The sequence below is a fragment of the Nannizzia gypsea genome, genomic scaffold (genome assembly GCF_000150975.2).
Source record: "Nannizzia gypsea CBS 118893 supercont1.9 genomic scaffold, whole genome shotgun sequence".
NCBI lineage: Eukaryota > Fungi > Ascomycota > Eurotiomycetes > Onygenales > Arthrodermataceae > Nannizzia > Nannizzia gypsea.
The window spans coordinates 550,493-572,620 of record NW_003345193.1 but is presented as its reverse complement, the minus strand read 5'-3'; the positions used below and the strand labels follow the sequence as shown (position 1 = coordinate 572,620).

General features: G+C 48.4%; 10 protein-coding genes and 1 non-coding gene across 11 annotated transcripts; 5 read left to right on the top strand and 6 right to left on the bottom strand.

The window, feature by feature from the left end:
* Positions 1-140: 140 nt before the first annotated feature.
* MGYG_08457 (N-acetyltransferase ats1) lies at positions 141-730 on the top strand (the record flags this gene model as incomplete). The annotated part of the gene is made up of 2 exons (XM_003169504.1): positions 141-180; positions 246-730. The coding sequence occupies 2 exons, from the start codon at positions 141-143 to the stop codon at positions 728-730; spliced, it is 525 nt and encodes a 174-aa protein (XP_003169552.1).
* A 1,574-nt stretch (positions 731-2,304) lies between these two features.
* MGYG_08456 (integral membrane protein) lies at positions 2,305-3,643 on the top strand (the record flags this gene model as incomplete). Its single annotated transcript, XM_003169503.1, has 5 exons — positions 2,305-2,454; positions 2,526-2,562; positions 2,628-2,698; positions 2,778-3,154; positions 3,217-3,643. 5 exons carry the CDS (start codon positions 2,305-2,307, stop codon positions 3,641-3,643), a joined length of 1,062 nt encoding a protein of 353 aa, XP_003169551.1.
* A 1,121-nt stretch (positions 3,644-4,764) lies between these two features.
* MGYG_10582 lies at positions 4,765-4,835 on the bottom strand. Its single transcript has one exon. It is a non-coding gene; the product is annotated as a tRNA-His (tRNA).
* Positions 4,836-5,505: 670 nt separating this feature from the next.
* Positions 5,506-7,575, top strand: MGYG_08455 (GABA-specific permease; the record flags this gene model as incomplete). Its single annotated transcript, XM_003169502.1, has 8 exons — positions 5,506-5,602; positions 5,690-5,835; positions 5,921-5,968; positions 6,026-6,173; positions 6,227-6,759; positions 6,819-6,905; positions 6,965-7,349; positions 7,415-7,575. 8 exons carry the CDS (start codon positions 5,506-5,508, stop codon positions 7,573-7,575), a joined length of 1,605 nt encoding a protein of 534 aa, XP_003169550.1.
* A 786-nt stretch (positions 7,576-8,361) lies between these two features.
* Positions 8,362-10,408, top strand: MGYG_08454 (general amino acid permease AGP3; the record flags this gene model as incomplete). Its single annotated transcript, XM_003169501.1, has 8 exons — positions 8,362-8,539; positions 8,604-8,715; positions 8,779-8,905; positions 8,972-9,129; positions 9,188-9,367; positions 9,424-9,518; positions 9,578-9,949; positions 10,005-10,408. 8 exons carry the CDS (start codon positions 8,362-8,364, stop codon positions 10,406-10,408), a joined length of 1,626 nt encoding a protein of 541 aa, XP_003169549.1.
* A 352-nt stretch (positions 10,409-10,760) lies between these two features.
* Positions 10,761-12,265, bottom strand: MGYG_08453 (bad response to refrigeration protein 6; the record flags this gene model as incomplete). The annotated part of the gene is made up of 3 exons (XM_003169500.1): positions 10,761-11,105; positions 11,171-12,084; positions 12,157-12,265. The coding sequence occupies 3 exons, from the start codon at positions 12,263-12,265 to the stop codon at positions 10,761-10,763; spliced, it is 1,368 nt and encodes a 455-aa protein (XP_003169548.1).
* Positions 12,266-13,142: 877 nt separating this feature from the next.
* On the bottom strand, positions 13,143-15,311 carry MGYG_08452 (hypothetical protein; the record flags this gene model as incomplete). Its single annotated transcript, XM_003169499.1, has 5 exons — positions 13,143-13,174; positions 13,242-14,579; positions 14,616-14,666; positions 14,704-14,802; positions 15,077-15,311. The coding sequence occupies 5 exons, from the start codon at positions 15,309-15,311 to the stop codon at positions 13,143-13,145; spliced, it is 1,755 nt and encodes a 584-aa protein (XP_003169547.1).
* A 411-nt stretch (positions 15,312-15,722) lies between these two features.
* On the bottom strand, positions 15,723-16,376 carry MGYG_08451 (hypothetical protein; the record flags this gene model as incomplete). The annotated part of the gene is made up of 1 exon (XM_003169498.1): positions 15,723-16,376. The coding sequence occupies one exon, from the start codon at positions 16,374-16,376 to the stop codon at positions 15,723-15,725; it is 654 nt and encodes a 217-aa protein (XP_003169546.1).
* A 1,002-nt stretch (positions 16,377-17,378) lies between these two features.
* Positions 17,379-18,096, bottom strand: MGYG_08450 (hypothetical protein; the record flags this gene model as incomplete). Its single annotated transcript, XM_003169497.1, has 2 exons — positions 17,379-17,829; positions 17,909-18,096. 2 exons carry the CDS (start codon positions 18,094-18,096, stop codon positions 17,379-17,381), a joined length of 639 nt encoding a protein of 212 aa, XP_003169545.1.
* A 1,265-nt stretch (positions 18,097-19,361) lies between these two features.
* Positions 19,362-20,002, bottom strand: MGYG_08449 (MGMT family protein; the record flags this gene model as incomplete). Its single annotated transcript, XM_003169496.1, has 3 exons — positions 19,362-19,578; positions 19,659-19,782; positions 19,888-20,002. 3 exons carry the CDS (start codon positions 20,000-20,002, stop codon positions 19,362-19,364), a joined length of 456 nt encoding a protein of 151 aa, XP_003169544.1.
* Positions 20,003-20,752: 750 nt separating this feature from the next.
* MGYG_08448 (hypothetical protein) lies at positions 20,753-21,694 on the top strand (the record flags this gene model as incomplete). Its single annotated transcript, XM_003169495.1, has 1 exon — positions 20,753-21,694. One exon carries the CDS (start codon positions 20,753-20,755, stop codon positions 21,692-21,694), a length of 942 nt encoding a protein of 313 aa, XP_003169543.1.
* Positions 21,695-22,128: the final 434 nt, after the last annotated feature.

The window sequence follows — 22,128 nt, the reverse complement described above, 5'->3', positions numbered from 1 at the left end:
CCAGTCATTTGGTGTATATAACCCAAACATTCGGGATTCTTTCAGTGACACCAAACCTATTATTCTCTTTGAAGACAAGGAAGGGGTTTGGTTAACTTACAAGTGCTCAAGTAACTACGGCAGAGCAGCAAACCGTCAGCATGTCTGATCAACCAACTACAAGGCTTGCAACTGAAGACGGTACGAACGCACTTTTGGCTTGCTCCTTTGGCGGAGAGGATAGCTCTGACCAGACGGCTAAGCAGACATCCCAATCATCCTGCAGTTTATCAATGAGCTGGCTGAGTACGAAAAGGCACAGCATGAAGTCCAGGCTACCCTCGCCTCGCTGAAGGAAACACTCTCGTTCCTCGACTCGCCCAAGCGAGGGTCTGTCTATACGTTCCTTATCATTCCACCCGCCACTGAAGCCGATAGCAGCCCGAAGCCCGTGGGGATGGCACTTTTCTTCTACAACTACTCGACGTGGAGGTCGGCGCCCGGCGTCTATCTAGAGGATCTATACGTTCAGCCGGCTTATCGAGGTAAAGGTTACGGCTTCAAGCTGTTACGGACGCTCGCCGAAGAAGTCATTCGTATTGGGGGGAAGCGACTTGAATGGTCTGTTTTGAAGTGGAATGAGCCCAGTATTAAATTCTACAAGTCGATTGGAGCGGCGCCAAAGGACGAGTGGCTAGGGATGTGCGTCTCCGGAGATGCGTTGAACAACCTGGCCGGCCATGGTCAATAATTCGGCATTGACACTCATCTACTAGGTCTAATACTGATCAGCCAGTTGATTACCACAGCTTTTACATTTGGGATACTGCAATATAATACCGGCCATCCATAGAGTACTTTTTTGTCATTTTGGATACTTCTACAATCACCAGTCGACGAAGTTGAAATTAAGGCCATCAAACGGCCGTTTCGCCTCATCAATACAACAGGTTTGGATACATTAGACTTGGAGAAGCCAACTGGCTTGCCATGTCCGGCTGACCCGGAGAGCCTCACCACAAATTGTCTCCTGAGCTGGCCCTGATGACTCCTGCTTTGCCACCGCTGGTCCCCAGGGCTGGCCTGTGATGATAGCTTTCGGTGATGATTGCTGTAGTTAACCTTGACGGCCAACCTCCCCGTATATTTAACGAGCCAGCCGACGGAATGAGGCTGTGAAGAACGGCTTACCCTTGGAACCGTTGAGCTGGGGACGGCGAGGGCGGAGAGGGCGAGTTGGGCCATCGAGGCAGTTGGCCATTTAGTCAACTGTTTAACCGCCTTTGGACTTCATGAGCCTACAGAGTTTTCCACGTACGACGGTGACTGGTCCATCCATTCATTAAGTCTGAAGTCTAACCTTGTGTAAAGGTTTACGGTGTCCTGATATCAAGGAAAGGTAGGCGAGAGAGACAAAGAAGAGAGAACCGACGGTTTTTACGGTCGAAAACCTGTGTGCAGCTAGTTAACTACTTGGCTGGTTTGTTCCGTTCCTTAGACCTACGGAGCCCATGATAGCCAGAATCGATTCCCCTTGAGGCGAGATACCATGACCTCAGCAATGTATGACCTTATGCCTTTGCCTCCATCCCCTGGCGGGCATCTGGGAATTCTCCTCGCAGCCGGTGCCAGGGCGAAGTTACTCTTCTGCACAAAGGGTCTTGACCTAAGGCGCTCGGACTGGTCATGGAGGTGTATACGGCTTTCCCTTTCTGGCAGCGTTCTTCATTCATAGCCCTCAAAAGGGGATCTGGCTACTCCGAGATCCCGCATGTCAATGTATACAAGACTAGCTGCAGCTCCAGCCCTCACCTTACGCCACGAGTAGCAGGCACATCCAAGCGCATGGCAAGGCTTCTCCTTTGTCTAGAAGAAAGAAGACAAAGCATAATATAAAGTTAAGTGCTAAGTCTACTTTCTTGTCCGTGGAGGTTGAACCAAGTCCAAACGACCGAAGCTTGTGAAAAAAGCGGATTTGATAACTATATATACATACAGACAACCATACTACGGATCACATTTCGTTGTCTTCTTTCCTTTAAAAGACATTGAAGGATTACCAATTATTTAGCACTCTTATTAGTTATCTTTTCCCTACCGCTACAACGGCATTCTGCATGGTGTCGGACTCATACAAAGTGCAGGCCGCAATGGTCATCCCTCTACTGGTCTCACGTCTCTATTCGACATATTACTTGATTCCTGCTGGTTAGAGGAGTAGGTCAGGGCCAGAAGATATCGAGTAGCGTCTTATACTTGGTATCAACGGCGCTACGGCTATATTACTGGTTACCGAAGCCTATCGTTGACCAGAAAACCGTTAAAATGGCGTTCCCTCCTGGCGGAGTGATAGTCATCATTATCAATACTACATTTACCACTCTTGCAATCATCGCGGTGATCCTCCGGTTCTACGCTATCAATGTCATTGGCAGGAGCTACTATTTGAGTGATTATCTTATAGTCCTAGGTCTAGTATGACTGCAAACCTTACACCTAAAATATACCGATATATGGCTAATGATGGCTTCGAATGCTATCTCCAGATATTTACTATTGGCACGGCAGTCCTCGCTATGGTGGGTAAGTTATGAAGCATACCAAACCTCGAGTATGACGGTTGCTAACGTTTTATTGCAACTATCTAGCGGTCATTGATGGCGGCGCAGGTCTACACATGTACCAAGCGAATGAACATCAGCTACTGATGTTACTGAAGGTATGAACATGATAGTCCGCTTCCTACTGCAGCCCATTACGTGTTTTAGGACATTCATTTACCTCGGGATATGTGCTAGACATTCGTTGCAGGGCCTGTAATTTGGTCTACGGCTACGACTTTCACAAAACTTTCCATCCTATCCTTCTATCACAAAGTATTTGGCTCAAAACACTCGATGAGAATAGCTGTCTATATTGAGAGCATCATCACTATAGCACTCTACCTGGCTGGAGTCTTAGAACCATTCTTGCTCTGCCGTCCGTTCAGCTATACCTGGGACAAATCGGTAAATGGAACGTGTGGCAATGCAACAAAGGCCTATCTGGCAGTGGCCGTGACCAACTTGATCGTCGACTTGTCCATATACCTCCTTCCAATTCCCGTGCTATGGAAACTGCAGATGAACAGGACTAAGAGAGTAGCACTGTGTAGTATATTTGGCGTTGGCTTAGTGTAAGTGCAATGCACCCCTTTCCTGTTGACTGCAGCCCTGTGATGCTGACGCCCTTGGCTAGTGTTTGCATTTTCTCTGGCCTTCGAATATATGCTGTCTTGACACTTAATGTTAACGATTACTCACATTCTATGATCAAGGATATAACTTTTGGCGGCTTGGAAGTAGAATTGGGCACAATAAACGCCTGTCTTCCGTTCTATCGACCGCTTGTTGCCAAGTATATCCCGAGTCTTAGGTTTGATCGCAACGCTACCAGAAAGTCATATGCTGGTACAAAAGCCCGACCAGTCCACGTTCCTTGCAGCAGCGAAGGGGGGTCCCGGGACTCACGCGGATCACAAAACCCATTAAACCCTCTAAGCTGCAACCCTTATGTCGACGAGGTGGTCGGTGAACCATATGCCAGTGGAGGTGTACATGGCCAACTTGACGATATCTCGCTAGAAAAGGGGCTCACTGAAGACCAAAGGGCTGCGAGCAGTTGATCCAAGCCAAACTGATCCAGCCCAACATTCCATTAAATTATCTACATCTTTATTCATCCCATGAAGCCGCCCGAACAGCCCTATCTTCATCCCACTGAAGCCAGTGGTTCTTCTCAGATATCGCCTAATACTTTCCTTCCTCGGGGGAAAGTTAAATCCAAAGGCCAACTCTCCGGCATTACACATGCTACGGAGCACTGTTTGCTCAAAATTCCACTTGAGCAAGGCTTCGAGGACACAATGAGGGTGCCTGCAGGCAGAGTGAATAACTGCCTATGCCTGCCAGAATTATATCGGAATACGAGCGCTATTGTTAGCGTTTACAGCCACTTAATAGCTACCCCTCCATCGATGGGTATCGATGGGTATCGGCGAGTAACGAAATGCTTGTATTCGGAGCGTTATACCTGTATTATCTGGGATAATTGCTAAAGAGCGCAAATAATCTCTTAATACCAAGGACGTGATATCAATGGTCCGGGAGCGAATTCGCTCGTTCGATATAATCTCCCAGTAATTCAATTCCTATGAGGCCACTGGAACGAAGTCCGGCCCAAAAAGACGTCTAGACAATAAATCAATACAAGTTCTAGCATCTAGCATCAATCATTTCGCTTTATCTCCCCCCGGAAAGTAAGGGAAGTGATATAATAGCCACGACATAAAATGGCATCTTCTCGCCTAATGTGGTTGTTTGAGCATTCGTTGCAAATAGGGAACACTCGTAATGTTCATGTATACGTTCCTACAGCGAGACCAGTTATCCCATGGGAAGATAAATGAAAGGTGTAGAGCTTTTAGAAGATAAGAACTTGGAAGGCAGCAACAAAGCAGCGGGAGATGAAGGCGCTAGCCAAGTTGGGTCTACTTAGTCATCGTATAATTATATCACGTGATGTATTTAGGGCGGCGGGCGAGTGGCAAGGTACGTAGTATACATGAAAGAAAGCTTGAGACGACATAAGGAAGCCTGTGGAGAGATGTAGCGATAAGATCCTGCAGATTTGGGGCGAGTGAGATAACGAAGGAAAAATAAAAAGAAAACTTAAAAAATCAATATCAGTAGACCAGAGGCACACACCGGATGGGTGGTGAGCAAAAAAGAAACTCTTTTGAGTTGCTGGCGGTACTGGGAATCGAACCCAGGCTGGGGCAGCCACAATGCCACGTCATACCACTAGACCATACCACCTTATTTGATGGAAGAGGACTCTCGCTGTGGATTCTTGAGCGAAAGGCATTTCAGGATAGGGAGCTACTTGTCTCCAGTATGCAGAGCGTTACTGATGCGCAACATTTTTAGTTCATTTCTGCAATGTAAGTAATGTTTCTAGAAGGGTGCATGGTCGCCTTTTCTGGTTCGTGTCGGGAGATCGGGCCTTTGCCTTCTGTATTTGTGATTCGTGGAGGGGAGATAAGGAGTCAAGACTTAGAGCATCGCCAAAACTCTATGCAGTTAGCAACACCTTGCGCTCTCATTGTCTTGTGCTTCACTAAATGCGCCTCTCAACAATAATTTCAGCCCTTTTGCCTTTTGGCTGCTAGAAGCCGCAAAAGCGCAAGAAAGGAGAGGGCTAATGACTAATCATGTTACTAAGCACACATTAAGCTTAAGCGGCCCCATAATAACTAGTTAATTAAGGTTACCCCAAAGTTAAGATCTTCTCTAGTTGGCTGCAAGCCTCCACGGAAGGCAGGCCGGCATCTCTCCTTGTTTTCCCGCATGAAAAGCAGTGTCATCTGCTTGCTTCACTCTGCATTGCATTCAGCCCGCTGGAGGGCACACAGCACTTTTCTTCCCATCTATCATACTCATCTTAATTTTAGCTCTCATCATCATAATCATACTCAACATCATCACCATGGATAGCTCTTCGGATAGTCTATCTCCTGGGGGGATGCATGAGACTCCTCTGCAGGGCGCTGAGCTAGCAGAGGCCCCTGACCTGGAATTACTGGGTAAGTTGAAGAATCGGAGGAGTTTTCAAAGCCCCTCGGAGAGAAAGAAAAAGGAGGGGCAAATATACTGAAGTAGTATCTGTCCAGCGGCCATGGGCTATAAGCAGGAACTTCGTCGACATTACTCCACGATCCAGGTGTTTGCAATTGCCTTTAGTATCATGGGGCTGCTGCCATCAATTGCATCAACGCTGTCATTTTCGGTACCTGCGGGTCCAGCGGCCATGGTTTGGGTACTTCGCCTCCCTAATTCAAGTTCTTCCCGATGATAATACAAGTCGATCGAGCTCTGGCTAATGGCCGTGCCTTGCCATATAGGGCTGGTTCACTGCCTGCTTTTTCATATTTATAGTTGGAATTGCACTGGTATGTCATAAATGATGTCTTTTGGCGTATATAGGCGGCATTGCTAAATTCTAATAGGCTGACCTGGGCTCTGCATTACCAACATCCGGAGGATTGTATTGGTGGACGCATCACTTTGCAGCAGACAAATGGAAGAATCCTCTTAGCTTTCTCGTTGGCTATAGCAATACCATAGGCCTCATTGGTGGTATATGTTCTGTCGATTGTACGTTGCTTTTCTCCAGCAGTCACCACTAATAGCATGCTGACAAGCCTTAGATAGCTTTGTGCTAATGGTATTTGCCATTGTCTCTTTCATTCGTGATGGGGAGTGGATGGCCTCAAGGAATCAAATATATGGTGTTTATGCCGTTACCATAATAGTCCACGGCGTGCTTGCCATACTAGCGGCGCCAATAATGCATCGTATACAATCAGCCTGTATCGTTGCCAATGTCGGGTTAGTGCTGGCAACGGTCATTGCATTGCCAATCGGGAGGTCAAGAACCGCCGACGGTATCAACTCTGCCGCCTATATTTTCGGTCACATAGAGAACCACACTTCGTGGCCAACTGGATGGGCATTTATGCTCGCATGGCTTTCGCCCATCTGGTCAGTTGGTGCTTTTGACTCTTGCGTCCATATGAGCGAGGAGGCCATGAATGCTGCCAAAGCCGTTCCCTATGGAATTTTGGGAGCGATTGGCGCATGCTGGGGCCTTGGATTCTTATCTCTCTGTATTATCGCTGCTTGTATAAGCACCGATTTAAGCTCAGTTCTCGAGAGCCGATTCGGCCAACCAATCGCCCAGGTAACGTCGCATGTACTGCCGTATTTTGTGGGTATCATATTAATATGGCTCATTCATAGATATACTACGATGCTCTGGGGAGGAATGCAGCCATAGGGTTCATGGTGGCCATGGCAACAGTACAGTTTTTCATGGGGTTAAGCATTGTAAGCGGCCCTTCGACTGATTGCCTAGGTAAAAAAAGGCTGGCTAACGATATATTCAGGTGATCGCAGCATCCCGACAGACATGGGCCTTCTCCCGTGATGGTGCTCTCCCCTTTTCGAATTACATGAAAGTAGTCAGTACGAGATTTCGCTACCAGCCTGCGCGTGCCGTAGTAGGAGTCACCATCACATCAGTCATCCTTGGCTTGCTTTGTCTTATCAACAGTGCTGCTACAAACGCACTGTTCTCGCTGACAGTTGCTGGAAACAATGTTGCTTGGGCGACACCGATATTCTGTCGTGTATTCTGGGGCCAGGACAAGTTCAAGCCGGGCGCATTTTACACAGGCTGGCTCAGCACCCCAATCGCCATCCTGGCACTGGTGTATCTATTCTTCTCAGTCACCCTATCGATGTTCCCCACCGCCGGACCAGCACCAACGCGTAAGTACCTTCTGCCGCTCTTTTCCAGCATAATGTATCCCATATTAACGCCAATATCCCCACAGCTGACAGTATGAATTACACTGTCGTGATCAACGGATGTGTCTGGGCCGGCTCGCTGCTCTATTACTTTGTGTCAGCGAAAAAATGGTTCCATGGGCCGCAGAAAACTCTGGGCCCAGTATCAGCGTCCTCGGGAGAAACCGAAGACAAAGGGAAGAGATGATGCTAGATTCCCTCCGGCTGATGTTATAATTACCTGTTTCTTTGCGATGTTTTTTTTATCTTATCAGAAAGATAAATTTTACAGTTTAGCATTTAAGCGTAAGTAGAGTTTAGATAAGCTATGATGACAAAGCAACTCTAATCTGACTGCTGAAACATGATAGCTGGATATCTACCAAACGATTCTCGTAAGAAACGAACGAACCAGCGCCAGGGTGGTGACATCGGTACTTTGGAGGAACTCTCAGCCAGTCTGTCGTTTCACCCAATGAGCGATCTCTGCTTGGCGGCGGAGAAAATGGTGCCATCCGCCACAGCTTTCTTGCGTTTTTGCGACATCGGACATGGTGCGATACGTTTGAATCCCTGACCATGGAGAGTACGATGGTTGGTTTGTCTCAAGAGCTTCGCATTACTCGTGTCTCTGACCCTCTTCCCCGCCAGAAAGAGGTGTTGTTGTGCCGAAGCTCTCTTAGGAGACCTATTTATCTTCCTGTCTCCCGGGTTCCTGACCTGTGGAGGGCCTCTTCTTCTTCTCTGTTGTCCAACGACTTTCCTTCTGTTTGCATTTCGCATTGGAAGAGAGACGTTCTAAGTGAAGGACTCCATCTCTAGTAGTTACCTAGCTTCAGGATTAGGTAACTACAGTCTCTTTTGGAATTGCGGCCCGAGAACATCGCCGTCTGCCGCCTTTAACATAGCCGAACTAGCGGTACGGAAAAGCTCTCGAGACAGAAAAACAGGAAAGGAAAACGAAGACGGAGCGACACAGGAACTTCCCTCCACGATGGCTGTTACGGAAACCCATACTGACGGTGCGGACATGATCATTCCCACGAGTGCGCATGGCAAGCCACAGGGTGATCCAGTTCTGCTGGAGAGCGCAGTTCCTGAGGAGACTTCCCAGAATGCCCCGTTGCACCGGACACTGAAGTCCAGGCATCTTCAGATGATTGCCATCGGAGGTGAGTTTCGCTTTGAGTGTTTTTTATGCCCGGTTAATAACTAACTAATGTGCCTTTGGAACAGGTATCATCGGTCCTGGTTTACTCGTTGGATCCGGAAATGCCCTACATGTTGCTGGGCCTGCCGGAATTCTCATCAGCTTCACTCTTGTTGGAATCCTTGTTTTCTTCATAATGTAAGTGCTTCTCATATGACATAACTATACTTGTAACCCGGTCATAATTCTTACCCTCTCTAGGCAATCTCTGGGCGAAATGGCTACTCTTATCCCTGTTTCCGGGTCATTCACAGAATATTCAGCTCGTTTTGTTGACCCTTCGCTGGCTTTCGGTCTTGGCTGGGCGTATTGGTATTTATGGGTTACTGTTAGTGTTCCGCTCGTCCCCACCGCCATTTTCCTTCTTGGTGTCATGACAACTGACAATTCGCAGGTCCTTTCAAACGAATACAATGCATTGGCTCTTGTTATGGGTTATTGGACAGATGTTGTTCCGCAGTGGGCATGGATTCTTATGTTTTGGGTCATCTTCCTGGGCCTGTCCAACCTTGGAGTCCTAACATACGGTGAGGTTGAGTTCTGGCTTGCCTTGTAAGTATATCCGATTCCACGATTTGCACAGCATGGCCTAAACGAAGCTTATGTATAGGATCAAAGTTATCTCTCTCACGGTATTCTTCATTCTTGCAACATGCATCAGTGCCGGTGGTATTGGCGGCAGAACAATCGGGTTCAAGTATTGGAGCAACCCTGGTGCGTTTGCCGACTCTATCAACGGAGTTGCAAAGACATTTGTCATTGCGGGTACACTCTATGCTGGGACTGAAATGTATGATACGGCATCCACCATATTGATTCCCTGAAGATATAACTTACATGTCCTAGGGTTGGTATCACTGCTGGCGAGTCGGCGAACCCTCGAACTGCCGTTCCAACTGCTATCCGCCAGGTCTTTTGGCGTATTTTGATTTTCTACGTTGGTGTGTACCTCTTTGATAAGAGCTCTCAAATATTGCCGATGATACTAACATGGTACTAGGAATGATGTTCTTCATTGGTATTCTACTGCCATATGATGACAAGCGTCTTTTGTCCTCTGGATCCAAGACAGCACAGTCCCCACTTACCATCGCGCTCTCCGATGCAGGTATCCTTCCAGCCGCTCACCTAATCAATGGATTGATCGTCATATCCGTGATCTCTGCTGGCAATAGTTCCCTATATGTGGCCTCTCGCACAATATTATACATGGGACGATCTGGAAAGGCACCGGCTATTCTAGGCCGAACAAACAAAGCTGGTGTGCCGTGGGTTGCCTTGCTATTTACCAATCTAGTTGCTTGCATTTCTTTCCTGTCATTATCTTCCAGCGCGGGGAAGTTATATTCCGCACTGATTACCCTGTCGGGAGGTATGAACCCAAATCCCCAGCCAATGGCCTGCATATACTGACATCATATTTCAAGTGTGTACATTCATCGTTTGGGCAGTGATAGCCATAACCCACCTCCGTTTCCGACAGGCACTCGCCATCCAAGGCGAAGATATCTCCGTGTTACCGTTCCAAGCCATGTTCTACCCTTGGGGAACATATATCGCCCTCGCAGCAAACATATTTTTGATCTTCTTCCAGGGATACACTGCTTTCCTCAACCCATTTAACGCTGAAGATTTCGTTATCAACTATATCCTCCTTCCTGTGTTCATTATTCTGGTTCTTGCCTGGAAATTCGCCAAAAAGACTAAGATCGTCAAGCTAGAGGAGATGGATATCTGGAGTGGAAGACGGGAGTACGATGAAGATATTACAGAGGCTGATCTCTCTAAGAGAACTCTTTGGACTAGGATTAAGGATATAATTATCGGTTAACAGCCCAATATTCCCTTGCCTACGTTGCATATAGAAACTACATATATTACTTATCGAATATATATATAGTATGATTTATGATACGTTTTTGTATATTTTATACCTCGTGAATCATTGCGCTAATCTACATATTTAACGCCGACAGGAACCAATTACAAACAAGAGTGGCAAGTAAAGTAGGACAAAGGGAGTAAAGTCTCAATGCGCCATCGCGGTAGGGGTTAAGGCTTAAAAGAAGGCAAAATACATGGTTTGTCAAAGCGCCCAGCGCTATTGGTTAATTTGAAATAGAATCAGGTCGGAATATTAGAAAGGGATGTTAGGCAAGGGAAAGAATCAGAATTAAAAGGGATCACATAAATTTCCTCTGTTTCACCGGACTTGGGGTCCGCAGATGATCCTGGGAAGCATAGGACGGCCCTATTTCTAGCTGCCTCTGAGATCGACTTTCTGGTCCCTGGTCAAATCTGAAAACATTCTGGTGAGGGGTATGATTGAAAAAAGGATTGTCTGTTTCTACTCGTGTATGACCTGATGTGTAGCCCGCATGGGTCTGTTGGGAGGGCATCTGAGGTGGTGGGTTGTATCCTGTATAACCAGGCGGCATCGAAGGCGGGTTATTCGATTTATTGCGGAAGAACGAAAACGTGAGGTTGGAAACAGCAACGCAAGTCGCTATTGAGGACATGAAAAAGAACTATGCGCAGTTAGTTATATAACATACTATTATTTTCAAAGATGCCGGGTAGGGACGGTTCGTACCATTGCCTTGAAACTAATTGGTTCGATAAAGCCGTTGAATATCTCCGCAAGGGTCTGTGCGGATACCCTTGCTCGGCCGACTTTTGCAGGGTCTCTATGCATACACCTCTCCCAGTTGTCGCAAACTGTTTCCAGTGCAGGTAGTCTTCTCCCATCGGGGTCACCACAGCGATTCTCGACGTAATTTTTCGTGCATGTGGCTATCTCCGCAAGAATATCTGCGGACTGGCTTTCACTAGCGATCTCAACGTCGTGTTTAATGGCAAGCAAGAAGGCAACAATAACGTATAAAATCAGAAAGGCAATTATCAAATTAAATGTGAATTGGGCGTAGTATGAAAGTATTCGAGGAATATGCGGGTGAGTTTCGAGGAACGTAAAGAGGCGTGAGAGGTAAGGTATGTGGCTTGTGTTTTCAATTTGGTTGTTTGGTTGTATTTTTTCTGTTTTTTCTGTTTTTTCTGGCTTTCGGCCTAGCTCACGGCTGCTCGGCCGGTCATCACTGCTGTCCTCGCTGGCATGGCGAAGATGTCTGAGTTCCCGATCTCGTTTCCTCCGCTTCTGAACCTTTTTCACGAGGGAATGAGAGAACTTGTTTGAGCGCGGTACCTCTCCACGCCCTGAACTAGGGGCAGCCGGTGCGTATATACCATAGAGATTGAAGAGCGAATTGCGTCGTGTGGCCTTCGAGGGCCGTTCAGGGGTCTCATCATTGTCCGCATGTTCTGGCGACGACAGGTTTTCCGCTCCCGAGGAGGCGTCCACATCTAGTTTCCGAGGGGTGGTAAAGGATGAGCCACGGGTGAGATTGACATTTGCGAATGAGGGCTGTGCGGGGTTGTTCGATTGGGCTAACGGCTCTCGTGGTGCGGGAGTCTGTGGTTTGATAGGAGACGCAAACGTCCGGCGGGAATCTGGAGAAGACAGACGGACAGGTCAGCGATGTTACATACTGCACATGTAGCCATCTTGTCGTTCATGCTTACTTGTTTGATCGTTCTTGAGGGCGAGCTGGTAGAAGGGCGAGGTGGCATCGCCTGGAGCTCTTGTCTGCCACTCAAAGTCCATAGGAGCTTCGTTGGAGCGGTTCTGCATGATGACGGGCTGCGATTAGCATGTTAAGATGCGGAATCGGCCTCCACAACGTTCAGATACACGGATCAGAGCAGCAAAGAGTTGGCTGTCAGTAGTAATTTCACAAGTCCTGTGTTCCTCTTATCCTGTCCGCTTTCTTTGCTCTTGGTTTCTTCTGGTTCCTTTAATTCTTCCGTTGTTTTTATTTTATTTGTCTTCTGCTTTTTTGTTGATGTTGTTGGTCAAAGCTTAAAATGACTAATCAGTAAGATATTATCATGTGACTTTATATGATGACTGATATGAGCCTCTTTTATGTAATCATGACGTCAGCTTGATTGCTTGAGGTATGTTTCGCTCGATTGGGGATTTGGTAAGGCAAAAAAGCAGCTTTAGATATGTGCAGCATAACATTGAAATGAAACTTTGAATGCAATCTATAAGTCTATGGGAAGATAAAATGCCACCTGAATATTAAGTATATACTGGCTCCCTAAATGCCAGTCCCCAAACATATTAACCGAATAAACCTGCTAATGTGCAGTACTATAACCTAAATGAAACGCTACATAGGGCTTTGAAATATTCTGTACGGGTGGGGGGTATTATCCCAGAGGTTATATTCATTACGTAGGTATTCATTCCGAACAGCCTCTCCTCCCCAGCTTTATGTCAAAGTGGAGAGGTGTATATAGTATTATATCACTTGGCGGTGCAAGGGATGCGATTGTACGCGTTGACTTTGGTCGTGAGGGGTTGCCGGGGCCGAAAAAGCAGCTCAAGCAGGACCTTGACATGAGTTTAACATGTCATCAGGGGACAGCAGTGAGTCTAGCGTAGTAAGGTTTCATACAAACCAGTGAGTAAGTAGGGGTTATGAACCCCGTAACCGTTACTCTCAGTAAGGAAGGATATCAAGTCCCTTGTCCACTACTCTGTGTTAGCCAGGGTAACACCAACAGGGTTGAAGGGGTATGAAAATGATATTTTAACATACCCATAACCTTATCCCACCTAGTTTTCCCTTCTACATCATCGCTCTTGTCTCTCATGACCCATAGGTCCTGTAAAAATGATCGACAGTTCCTTGCATTTCCCATGCCATAGCGATGTTCAAAGTTCAAAAGAAGAGTGTTGATACTATCCCTGTCTGACCCGCTTGACGCTTCACAGCCCGCTGTAAAGAGAGGTTGAAGAACGGCGATTCCAGGGCACGGTTCACCCAGGAACCGTACTTTGCATATTCGGCTGATGATATGCTTCACCGAGCTCTGAACCAAGGGGTCTGTCGAGGTCAGGTTGAGGACACGGCGGTATATCTGAACCAGTGCGACGTGGTGGAAGGCTTCGTCGACAATAGCAAAGTCATTTTTGTGAACTGAAGCATCGACAGTTGGCCTGAATCTCCGTTCTTGCGGGCCCATCTTCGAATGTATCTCGTTAATGAGTTGGTAACTTTCATCAAGAACCGAAAGCGGAATGCGATTCTTGGGGTCTGAGTCCCTGGGTACATGGCCGTCATCTTGTTTAAGAGCAAGATCGGCTTCTATAGCAAGACGGTTGATTTGCTTAAATACCGGTCCTAGCGAGGAAGAGAATCCAGCCAGGTCATCGATTTTATCATCACTGATCAGTTTCCGCATTTGGAGAAGGGCGCGGGAATCGTTTGGCATAACAAGGTTGCCTGTTAAGAGAGCAACGGTTTCTATGGACAGATACCACCGCCATAGAAGGGACATGGTGTTGGTGAGTGACTCTGGGCCAGACTTTGAGTTCTCTAGATAGGAGGCTATTATTGCTGTAGTGCCTTGTAGATGAGAGCGCCAGGAGCCCGGGCTGCGGCCATCTGAAACAAAGTCAGAATGGCAGAGGGTAAGGGTAGTCGCGACTACTGATTCGTCCATGCTGGCTCCTGGCTTAGCCAGGGCCTCCTGCAGCTGGCGGAGACTGGAAGCCTTGAGATGATTGAGCTCCGACATGCTCTGGTCCATGCCTAGTGTCAATCTGTGAGTAGCAGCAAGACTTAGCAGGGCACTGAGGAGATGAGGGGTCTGTGTGGCCATGGGTACGAGAACCCGGCAAAACATATCCTGGATCGGCGAATGGCAAGACATCGATAGGGTGGTGCATGAAATGAAGTGGTCGAGGAGTCTCTGCTGCTGCTTGGGCAGCCAGCTCAACTCGAACGGGTTTGGCTGCACGTCAGGGGTCGGTGGAGTATATCTAACCAGGCGGCTTTCGAACTCGAGGGGCTCGTCAGCAACCGATGCCGACGCTGACGAGAGCGGCGGAGACGCCGGCGAAGGGACCTTCTCGTCATTATTGTCGATATCAACTATAGCCAGGGGGCCACGGAGACATTATTAATGACCTAATATTAAGCCAGGATCCTCGGGGCATCGACGCCCGCGAGAGTATCCCCCTATATATATATATAAGTAAAGAGTGGGGCCGCATACATTGTAAAGCCTGCTGCCCCTGCGACTGTTCCACCACGGCATCTACAGAGCTAGAGGAGCGCTCTCCCGCCTTGGACCCATAAATAAACGCCGGATTTCCTGCACTCGCAAACGGAGAAAAAGGGGAGATGAAAATTTAGCCTCATAAACGTAGATAAAGCATTGAGTAGATCGGGGAAAAGGTAACACAGCGTCAGCCCATGCCGTGCCATGCCCGGCCACGCGGCTGGGCCATGTCAGGGTTGGTAGTATGGTAATAAACAGTAGCAAATAACGGGTAAGGGGAGGGAGACCAGGGCGGATGCAGATGCGAGGAGGTGCGTTAGGCTGGGGAGTTAGGGCAGGGCAGGGCAGGGAGCACACGAGGACGTACCTGAAGACGAGACGACCGGCAGCTGGACGAGGCTGGGATCGCTCTTCATGCACTCGCCAAACCGGGACTTGGAGAAGGGCCGGCCCCCCCAGGAGAGCCGCATGGTGTAGGTGCATTGCTTGCCGGCGCGCTGGCATCCAGTGCATGCAGGCTTCTTCTCGTCACACTTGCGATGCCGCTGGCGGCACTCAGTGCAACCTGACCGCGACCGCCGTTTCTGCGCCTCGGGCTGCATGGTCACCCTCACCTCAGGGGCAAGGATCGATGGTGAAGCGGCTCGCCCAACAAGCCAGGCTGGGCATTCAGGCGGCGACCGACGGCAACGGGCGATGGGCGACGGGCTTTTGGATGGGCACAGGATGGTCGAGTTTGGTTGCTTGCGGGCGTCGAGAGAGAGTGAGGAAGCGCAAACTTCGTCTCTTCGTCCTCCCTCTTCGGGGCTCGCGCGGCGGTGGTGCGGCGGCCACAGCCAATCAGCAGCCGCAGGTGGTTGTAAGTTCCCTTGTAGGCTTAGCGCGCGCGGCTAATTAGGTAAGTGTTATGTAATGGATTAGGTAAGCTTACTAACATTAAGTGGACGACTTTGAGTCAAGGAAGAAAACAGGCACAATAATGCAACACTAGTTAAGGTATACAGTCCCGTATTCTATTCTACAGATCTTTCATCATTGTAGCCGTACAACCGTTCAAGTAGTTCTGCTTCCATCCGGTATGCCGCGCGCGGACCTTCTCTAATCTCTCCCATCATACCGGTGCCGGGTGGAAAGTCGAAGTCAAACGAAACCTCGCCATCACCTCGCATATTAAAGAGCACAGCATGTTCATAATGCCAACGGAGGAGCGTATCAAGGACGTAGTGAGGATTGTTTTGGTCTTGATAGTTTGGGTGGAGTACAAGATTATGATACTCCTGTGTGTTCGCTGTGAAGCTCTGAACACGGTAATTGTCTACGGGATTTACAGCGATTGCATACCCGTCCCAATCCTGATGGATATCAGCCCTTAGCAGAATCCCATTGCTGGGAGAGTTAATTCCCCGATCATCTTGTATATTATTTCCAAACCCAAGTTGAGTAAAGCGCGAAGACAGCGCAAGAGGAAATATATGAGCTGCTTCCCACGAATGCCACTTAGGGGCTTCCAGATTCATTCTGCGTGTAATCATGCAGCCACCATCGCGGTGCCGTACATCAAGCCTAAATGTATTATCCCTTGAAGTATCGGACATGGATAGTGTCCAAGGGAAGCAATGCTCATTGCTTTGGGTAATGGGTTGCCCTGGTATCTTAGGGGAGAGCATATAAGTGGTTCAAGTATCTGGCCGTTTTCTCCAATAGGCATCATTGACCCAGATTTGAAAGCAAAGAAGCCACCATCAGCCGTGAATGCTATAGAAAGGGTATTGAGAAATTGCTTGTTTGTCATCGTGTCGGCCGCAAAAAAAACCCCTTGGGTAACCTTGGGCATTGAGGAAAACTCAACCCAAGTGTTCCGGACGGGCATGGCTGCGTAAATGTTGGAATATTCCACTTTAGCTACGACTCGCACTCATTAGCCAAGGATACCTTGAGGCATCAGGCCTTTTTGTCCCTTGTGGTCCAACAGTAAATGTGGCGGATGCACGCAGACAAGACACAGACGCGGGATTAGATGGAGATGCAGGCGAAGACAGGAGATGTGGACGCAGACACGACGGCGCGGAATATACATACTCACTAGGCACCATAGGGGAAATAAGTGAATTGAAAAAACCGCTAAGTCCAAGAATTACGGTTCTTCACCCGTCGACTGTAATTCACTTATTTCCCCTGTGGCAGGCTTACCTAAGATTATATCGCTAATCCGCGCTTAGTCAGCCCACAGAGTCCTCGTGGTAGCATTTTTGCCTGGTGGGATGATGGAATGTGCAGGATCAATAGGAAGAGCAGAAGAAACAACATGGCAGCCACTGGCTAATGGTGATAGTTGATTGCTATCTATCAAGTGAATGACTTCGGGTCAGGATGAAACACACAGAATGCAATGCCGGGTATACTGGTACAAGTCATGTCATCAAGAAACGCCTGTGTCGTCCAACAAGTTCCTCTCATGATACTTGACCAGGAGGGGGAAGAATGAAGAACAACAACGCAACAAAAACTGTATAAGCAGACAAAAAGAAAAGAAGATAAGAAGGGCTCTCCTGTCTCATTAAACGTTCGTCTCTAGCAGTCGTCGTTAAACCAAGGGGAAACACATAAACAACGCCTTTCAAACTGAGCAATATATCGGATCGACCAGAGATCAATACTGCAGGGGCAAATTACCAGGATATCATCACAAAACAATATACAGTGGGGAATGGAAGAAGAAGGTGGTGAAGGAGAATAAGAGACCTGTGAGAGAGAGAGAGAGTTAATAGTTCACAGGCTCGATAAGTTCGAATCCCGTCGTCGTGGCCGCCGTATCCCTCGTCGAGGTCCTCTGGGTCGATCAAGCCGACGAACTCGTACTCTCGCGCAAGCTTCTCCGTCTGTTTGGTCTCGAACTGGTCTACTGCTCGGACAACGGCGGCGCTGAGGACATGGCCTCCCTGGTCAGGACTGGTGTAGGCGTCAAAGGAGTATAGCGAGTCTAGGCCTTCAGGAGTGGCAGGCACATCGAACTCATCCTCGTCGGACGAAGACTCTACCCCACGGGTCTCCTTTACGGCTTGGTCGATGGCATGTCGAATCGATACCTTGACGGGGACTTTGGAGGTAGATCCTGCAGCACTGCAAGAGCCGGATCCCCGTTAGCCGGAGCACGATCTAAGAGACGTGGGGGAACATCGATGGGGAAATGCGAACATACCCAGAGTATTCTAGCAGGAGTTTTGGTCGTGGACGACAGACCTTGACCTCCTTCTGCCCCCGCACGGGGCGAATATTAGGCATAAACTCTGGAACTTTGGTGTTCTTCGATTTGACGCTTGTCTTGGGTGGTGCTGCGACAGCCTTCCGACTCTCTTTGCTACGGCTGACGTGGGAGTTCCGAGTCATGGTTCGAGACGAACGTCGGTCTCTACGGGAAGGGGAAGGGAAAAGAGAGGAAGAAACACCGCGAGCCAGGAGGAGGCTTGCTTGGTAGTGTACGTCGAGGCTCGGTGGTTAGCCGGCTGCTACCGTCAGGGCGAGATGCCTTCACAAAGGGTCTTCTTGGGTTGGGTTGAACAGCTTTCCAGGGCAAGAGAAGGTAAGTCAGTCTGGGTGTGTTAAGATAAGATGCCAAAGTGAGGATGGGAGGTCAACTGTCGACTGGCTGAGCACCCGGTCCGGGTCACAGTCTTGCTTTTTATATCCTCCTCTCGCTCAGCTCTCATGAACGCCGGCGGAGTCACAAGGTGAATCATCCACCTGCGTCCTGCCCTGCCCCTGGTAACGGCGAAACGAAGGGCGATGACGACACACGCGGTTACGAGCGTCACGTGGTTTTACCTTGGGTGTATTTTTGGTATCGAATTACACCAATACAGCTTATGTCATCTTATCTTTTGAGATAAGAGACTCGGAAGATATTGGAAGAGCTGAAGGGAAGTGAAGGAGGTGGATAAGGATAAGGGATAAGCAGACGGAAGAAGGCAGCGGCGGAAGCTTGCAGATGAGTCAAAGGTGCTAAGAGCTATGTTTGGCTTGCGCCGGGTCCCCATTCCGTCCTGCATGAGTTACCTTGGGAGGATGCCTGGCCGCAGTTCGATAGCTAGCTAACTCTTAGCAGTCGGCAGCCTCGCTCGCAGAGGAGTCATCTCAAAGCGCCCTTGTCCACCCACAACCTGCTCTCCACGCTTATCATTTGACGATGGCAGCAACTAGCAGGGCCATTTGCGGGGGGATCAGACGTTGTTCTGGATCGGCTTTGGGCGGGTTTGACCGTGTTTTGTCCCTTCGGCCCTGTCATATTCGCTCAACACCCGGGGTACCAAAAATTCAAACATCACGAATCAGCTTGTCTTGTTCAAGCACCAGGCTACACCAAGCACTCAATCTCTTCCTTTCCCCCTCCCAAGATTGCGCATCCTATGTCTTGTCCTGCATGTTGGGACATGCTTTGAACATCAAACGATGCGGGGAGCAACGGAAATCGCCGTTGCTGTCTGCCTGCTTCTGACCGATTACTGGGGGATGGATGTAGACATGGCGCAGCTGGCCAGTCAGCCCTCAAGCTACATCGTTACATGGGCTCGTTAGTGAGCTGATAGCTTATAGCCACAGTATGGATAATAAATAGTTAGTTCAGCGTGCGGAGGAGTATATACTTTGAATTAAATTTAACCCGCTCCTCCAGCGGCAACCTCTCCCTCCAAGTCGCCGCCCCCAACACTCCTCGCACCCAGCTCTTCCTCTTCCTCGTCCTCATTGGGCAGCCGATCCGGGAACCACCCGAACTGCGCCATGTCGACGTAGAACTCATTCATGCTATCAGAGCGTACAGTGACGCCTTCTTGCTGCAGAGCTTCTGCCTGCCTCGCTGCCGAACCAGGGCCGCTGTAGGCATAGGACGAAAACCATGTTAGTTCTAACTTGCATCGCTTTTGATTGGCATGCGGAGTCCAAAAGCGTCATACCGATGTGATATCATCCCTTTTGAATTGATAACCCGCTGCCAGGGTACGTTGTCATTGTTGTAATACTCGTCCGGGCTCGACGGGAGATGTTTGAGGCAGATGCCCACCTGTCGAGACCGCTGGGCTGTAGTTATACAACTAGTTAGCTACGTATTAGATACGTTCAAGTAAATCTCAAGGATAGCTTGATATCTACGGAGTAGTGGATGGACCTAGCTGCGGGACTCACGGCATCCTAGAAGACGGGCTATATGGCCGTAGGAAGTGACTTTGCCATAGGGGATCTGCTGGATGGCTTCGTACACTGCGTTAAACCACCACTCAGCTTCGTCTGTACGAGCCATGAAGTCTGAGCAGTCGAGTTAGCGATGACTCAAAAGGCTTCAACTAACAATCATTTGAACAGAGAGAGGTGAAGATCAACCGTGTAGCGAGATATGGCTGAACAAGTTGGTTGATTGCCTGTTAGCTATTTAGTTCATGGAGCTACTTTTTGGAAGTTTGAGAATACGAGACTGAGTCAAACGATTGATTTCTTTCGTCTCACTTCGACTTCTTCAACTTCCCACCTTCACCTTTCACCTTCACCCTTCAACCCAAGAAGGACTACTCGCAAAACGCCTTCGTTTTCTTCTTCTTCTTCTTCTTCTTCTTCTTCTTCTTCTTCTTCTTCTTCTTCTTCTTCTTCTTCTTCTTCTTCTTCTTCTTCTTCATCATCATCTTCATCTTCTCTTTCATCATCTTAATCATCTTTTTCTTCCTTTAAGACACTTTCCGACTTTGAACTGCTTCAGTCCGCTCTCACGAAGCTATCACTTCTCTGGCCTCAAGGATACCTACTATCGAACAACTAATACTGCAATAACTTCACCAAGTTATCAATTCTCTTTTTACATCGGCCTATCTAGTCCTACTAGATACTTCTTCTAACACACTCTCAATATACCATAAAGCAAATTATTCCTTCTCCAACGAGCTTTGCTATCTGCTTCTCTCAAGCAAAAGCAAAAGTGACCGTTTCCTTCAATAGTCACCTTTGACTCTTTACCCACTTCTCCTCTATACTTCTCTACCCCAGAATTAAAGGCTTAAACATGTCAGAAAAACGAATTCGAGCATCCAAATTGCCGAGGTTTACCCTACCCAATATCGTTACCAACCGTCAAGGAGAAGAGTGGATGGATGGCATCCCAACACTCGACTTTGACTATTTCCCGCCATTCCAGCATGTCATACCCGAGGAGAAACTCTCGTCCTCTAACTTGCCGCCATTTTATCGTCTGCTTTGCGATGCTCAGGCATTGGCTCTGTCAAAATGGGGCTCCAAGGGGAACATGGCAAAAGAGCTACTTGGACTATACTGGCCAGCGGACTTCAACGCAGACGGGAAGCTCAAGAGGAACCGCATATCATGGAATATCGGGACCCAGGCCCGTCCGGCACAGCGTCATCATCTCACGCACCAAAGCTGCGGACGACCAATGAAGTCGATGCCCGTATATACCACTATTATTGACGATGAAGCTGATGATGATAAGCCCGATGCAATAGAAAAGAGTCCCAGCAAGGCCGAACGGCCATGCAAAGTGGTCTTGCTGCACGATTCAAGGGAAAGCGAACGTGTGGTTGAGCTCGAATATGAAATAGATAAGCTGAGAGCAAGCTTGAAACGGTCTGAGTCGCAGCTGGAAGGGCTGCGGTGTCAAGTGAGCCAGGTTGAAACCGCAATGTCAGTGAGATCAGAGCTTGTCACAAATGCAATTGTCAATTACCACTTTTCTCGAGCAAACCTAGAGCTGCTGGCGCCCTCGATTTCATCCCTGGTAGATGAATCAGTCTCTGCCGATGATCTTTCTGAACTTGCTGGCGGTGCAGCTACACTCGACCATCGCATCAAGGTTATCCAGGAGGTTGCTCGCCGACTGCGCATACCAGTAACTATTCCACCAGAAATCATCGGTGAGCCAGAAGACTCTGACCTGCCAGTTGATCCCAGGATAGCCTGGGACATGCAGTTAGGCCAGAACGGCAAGTAACTGGCACATATATTCCTGTTTCTCTGGCTCTCCCGGCGCGCAAAAATTAGCCAGCCGACTACGGGAATACCGGGCCTTAACCATACTTACTGATATGAAACCCTACCTGGCATTTACCGGATGTGGCCTATCCTTCCCCGTAGCCTGACGGCCCTGAATCTGTACCTAGAACGAGCGAAGGCTACATGAAGCAAGGCGCTCCATTCCCTTCTCTTTTCGGTTGATCCCGGCCCCTTCGCCTGTTAGTCATAGGGGGAAAATTCTACTTCCGCTTATCTGCTCTGTTTGTTACGGCCAAACCCCCCAACTTATCCGGCTTTGGCCTTTCTTTACGTTCGTTAACTCGGTGAACAATCTACCTTTTTCGATTCGGACATGTATCTTCTTAGAAGGAAGCTCATTCTAGCAGTTATAATTGCATATCCGAAATCCCT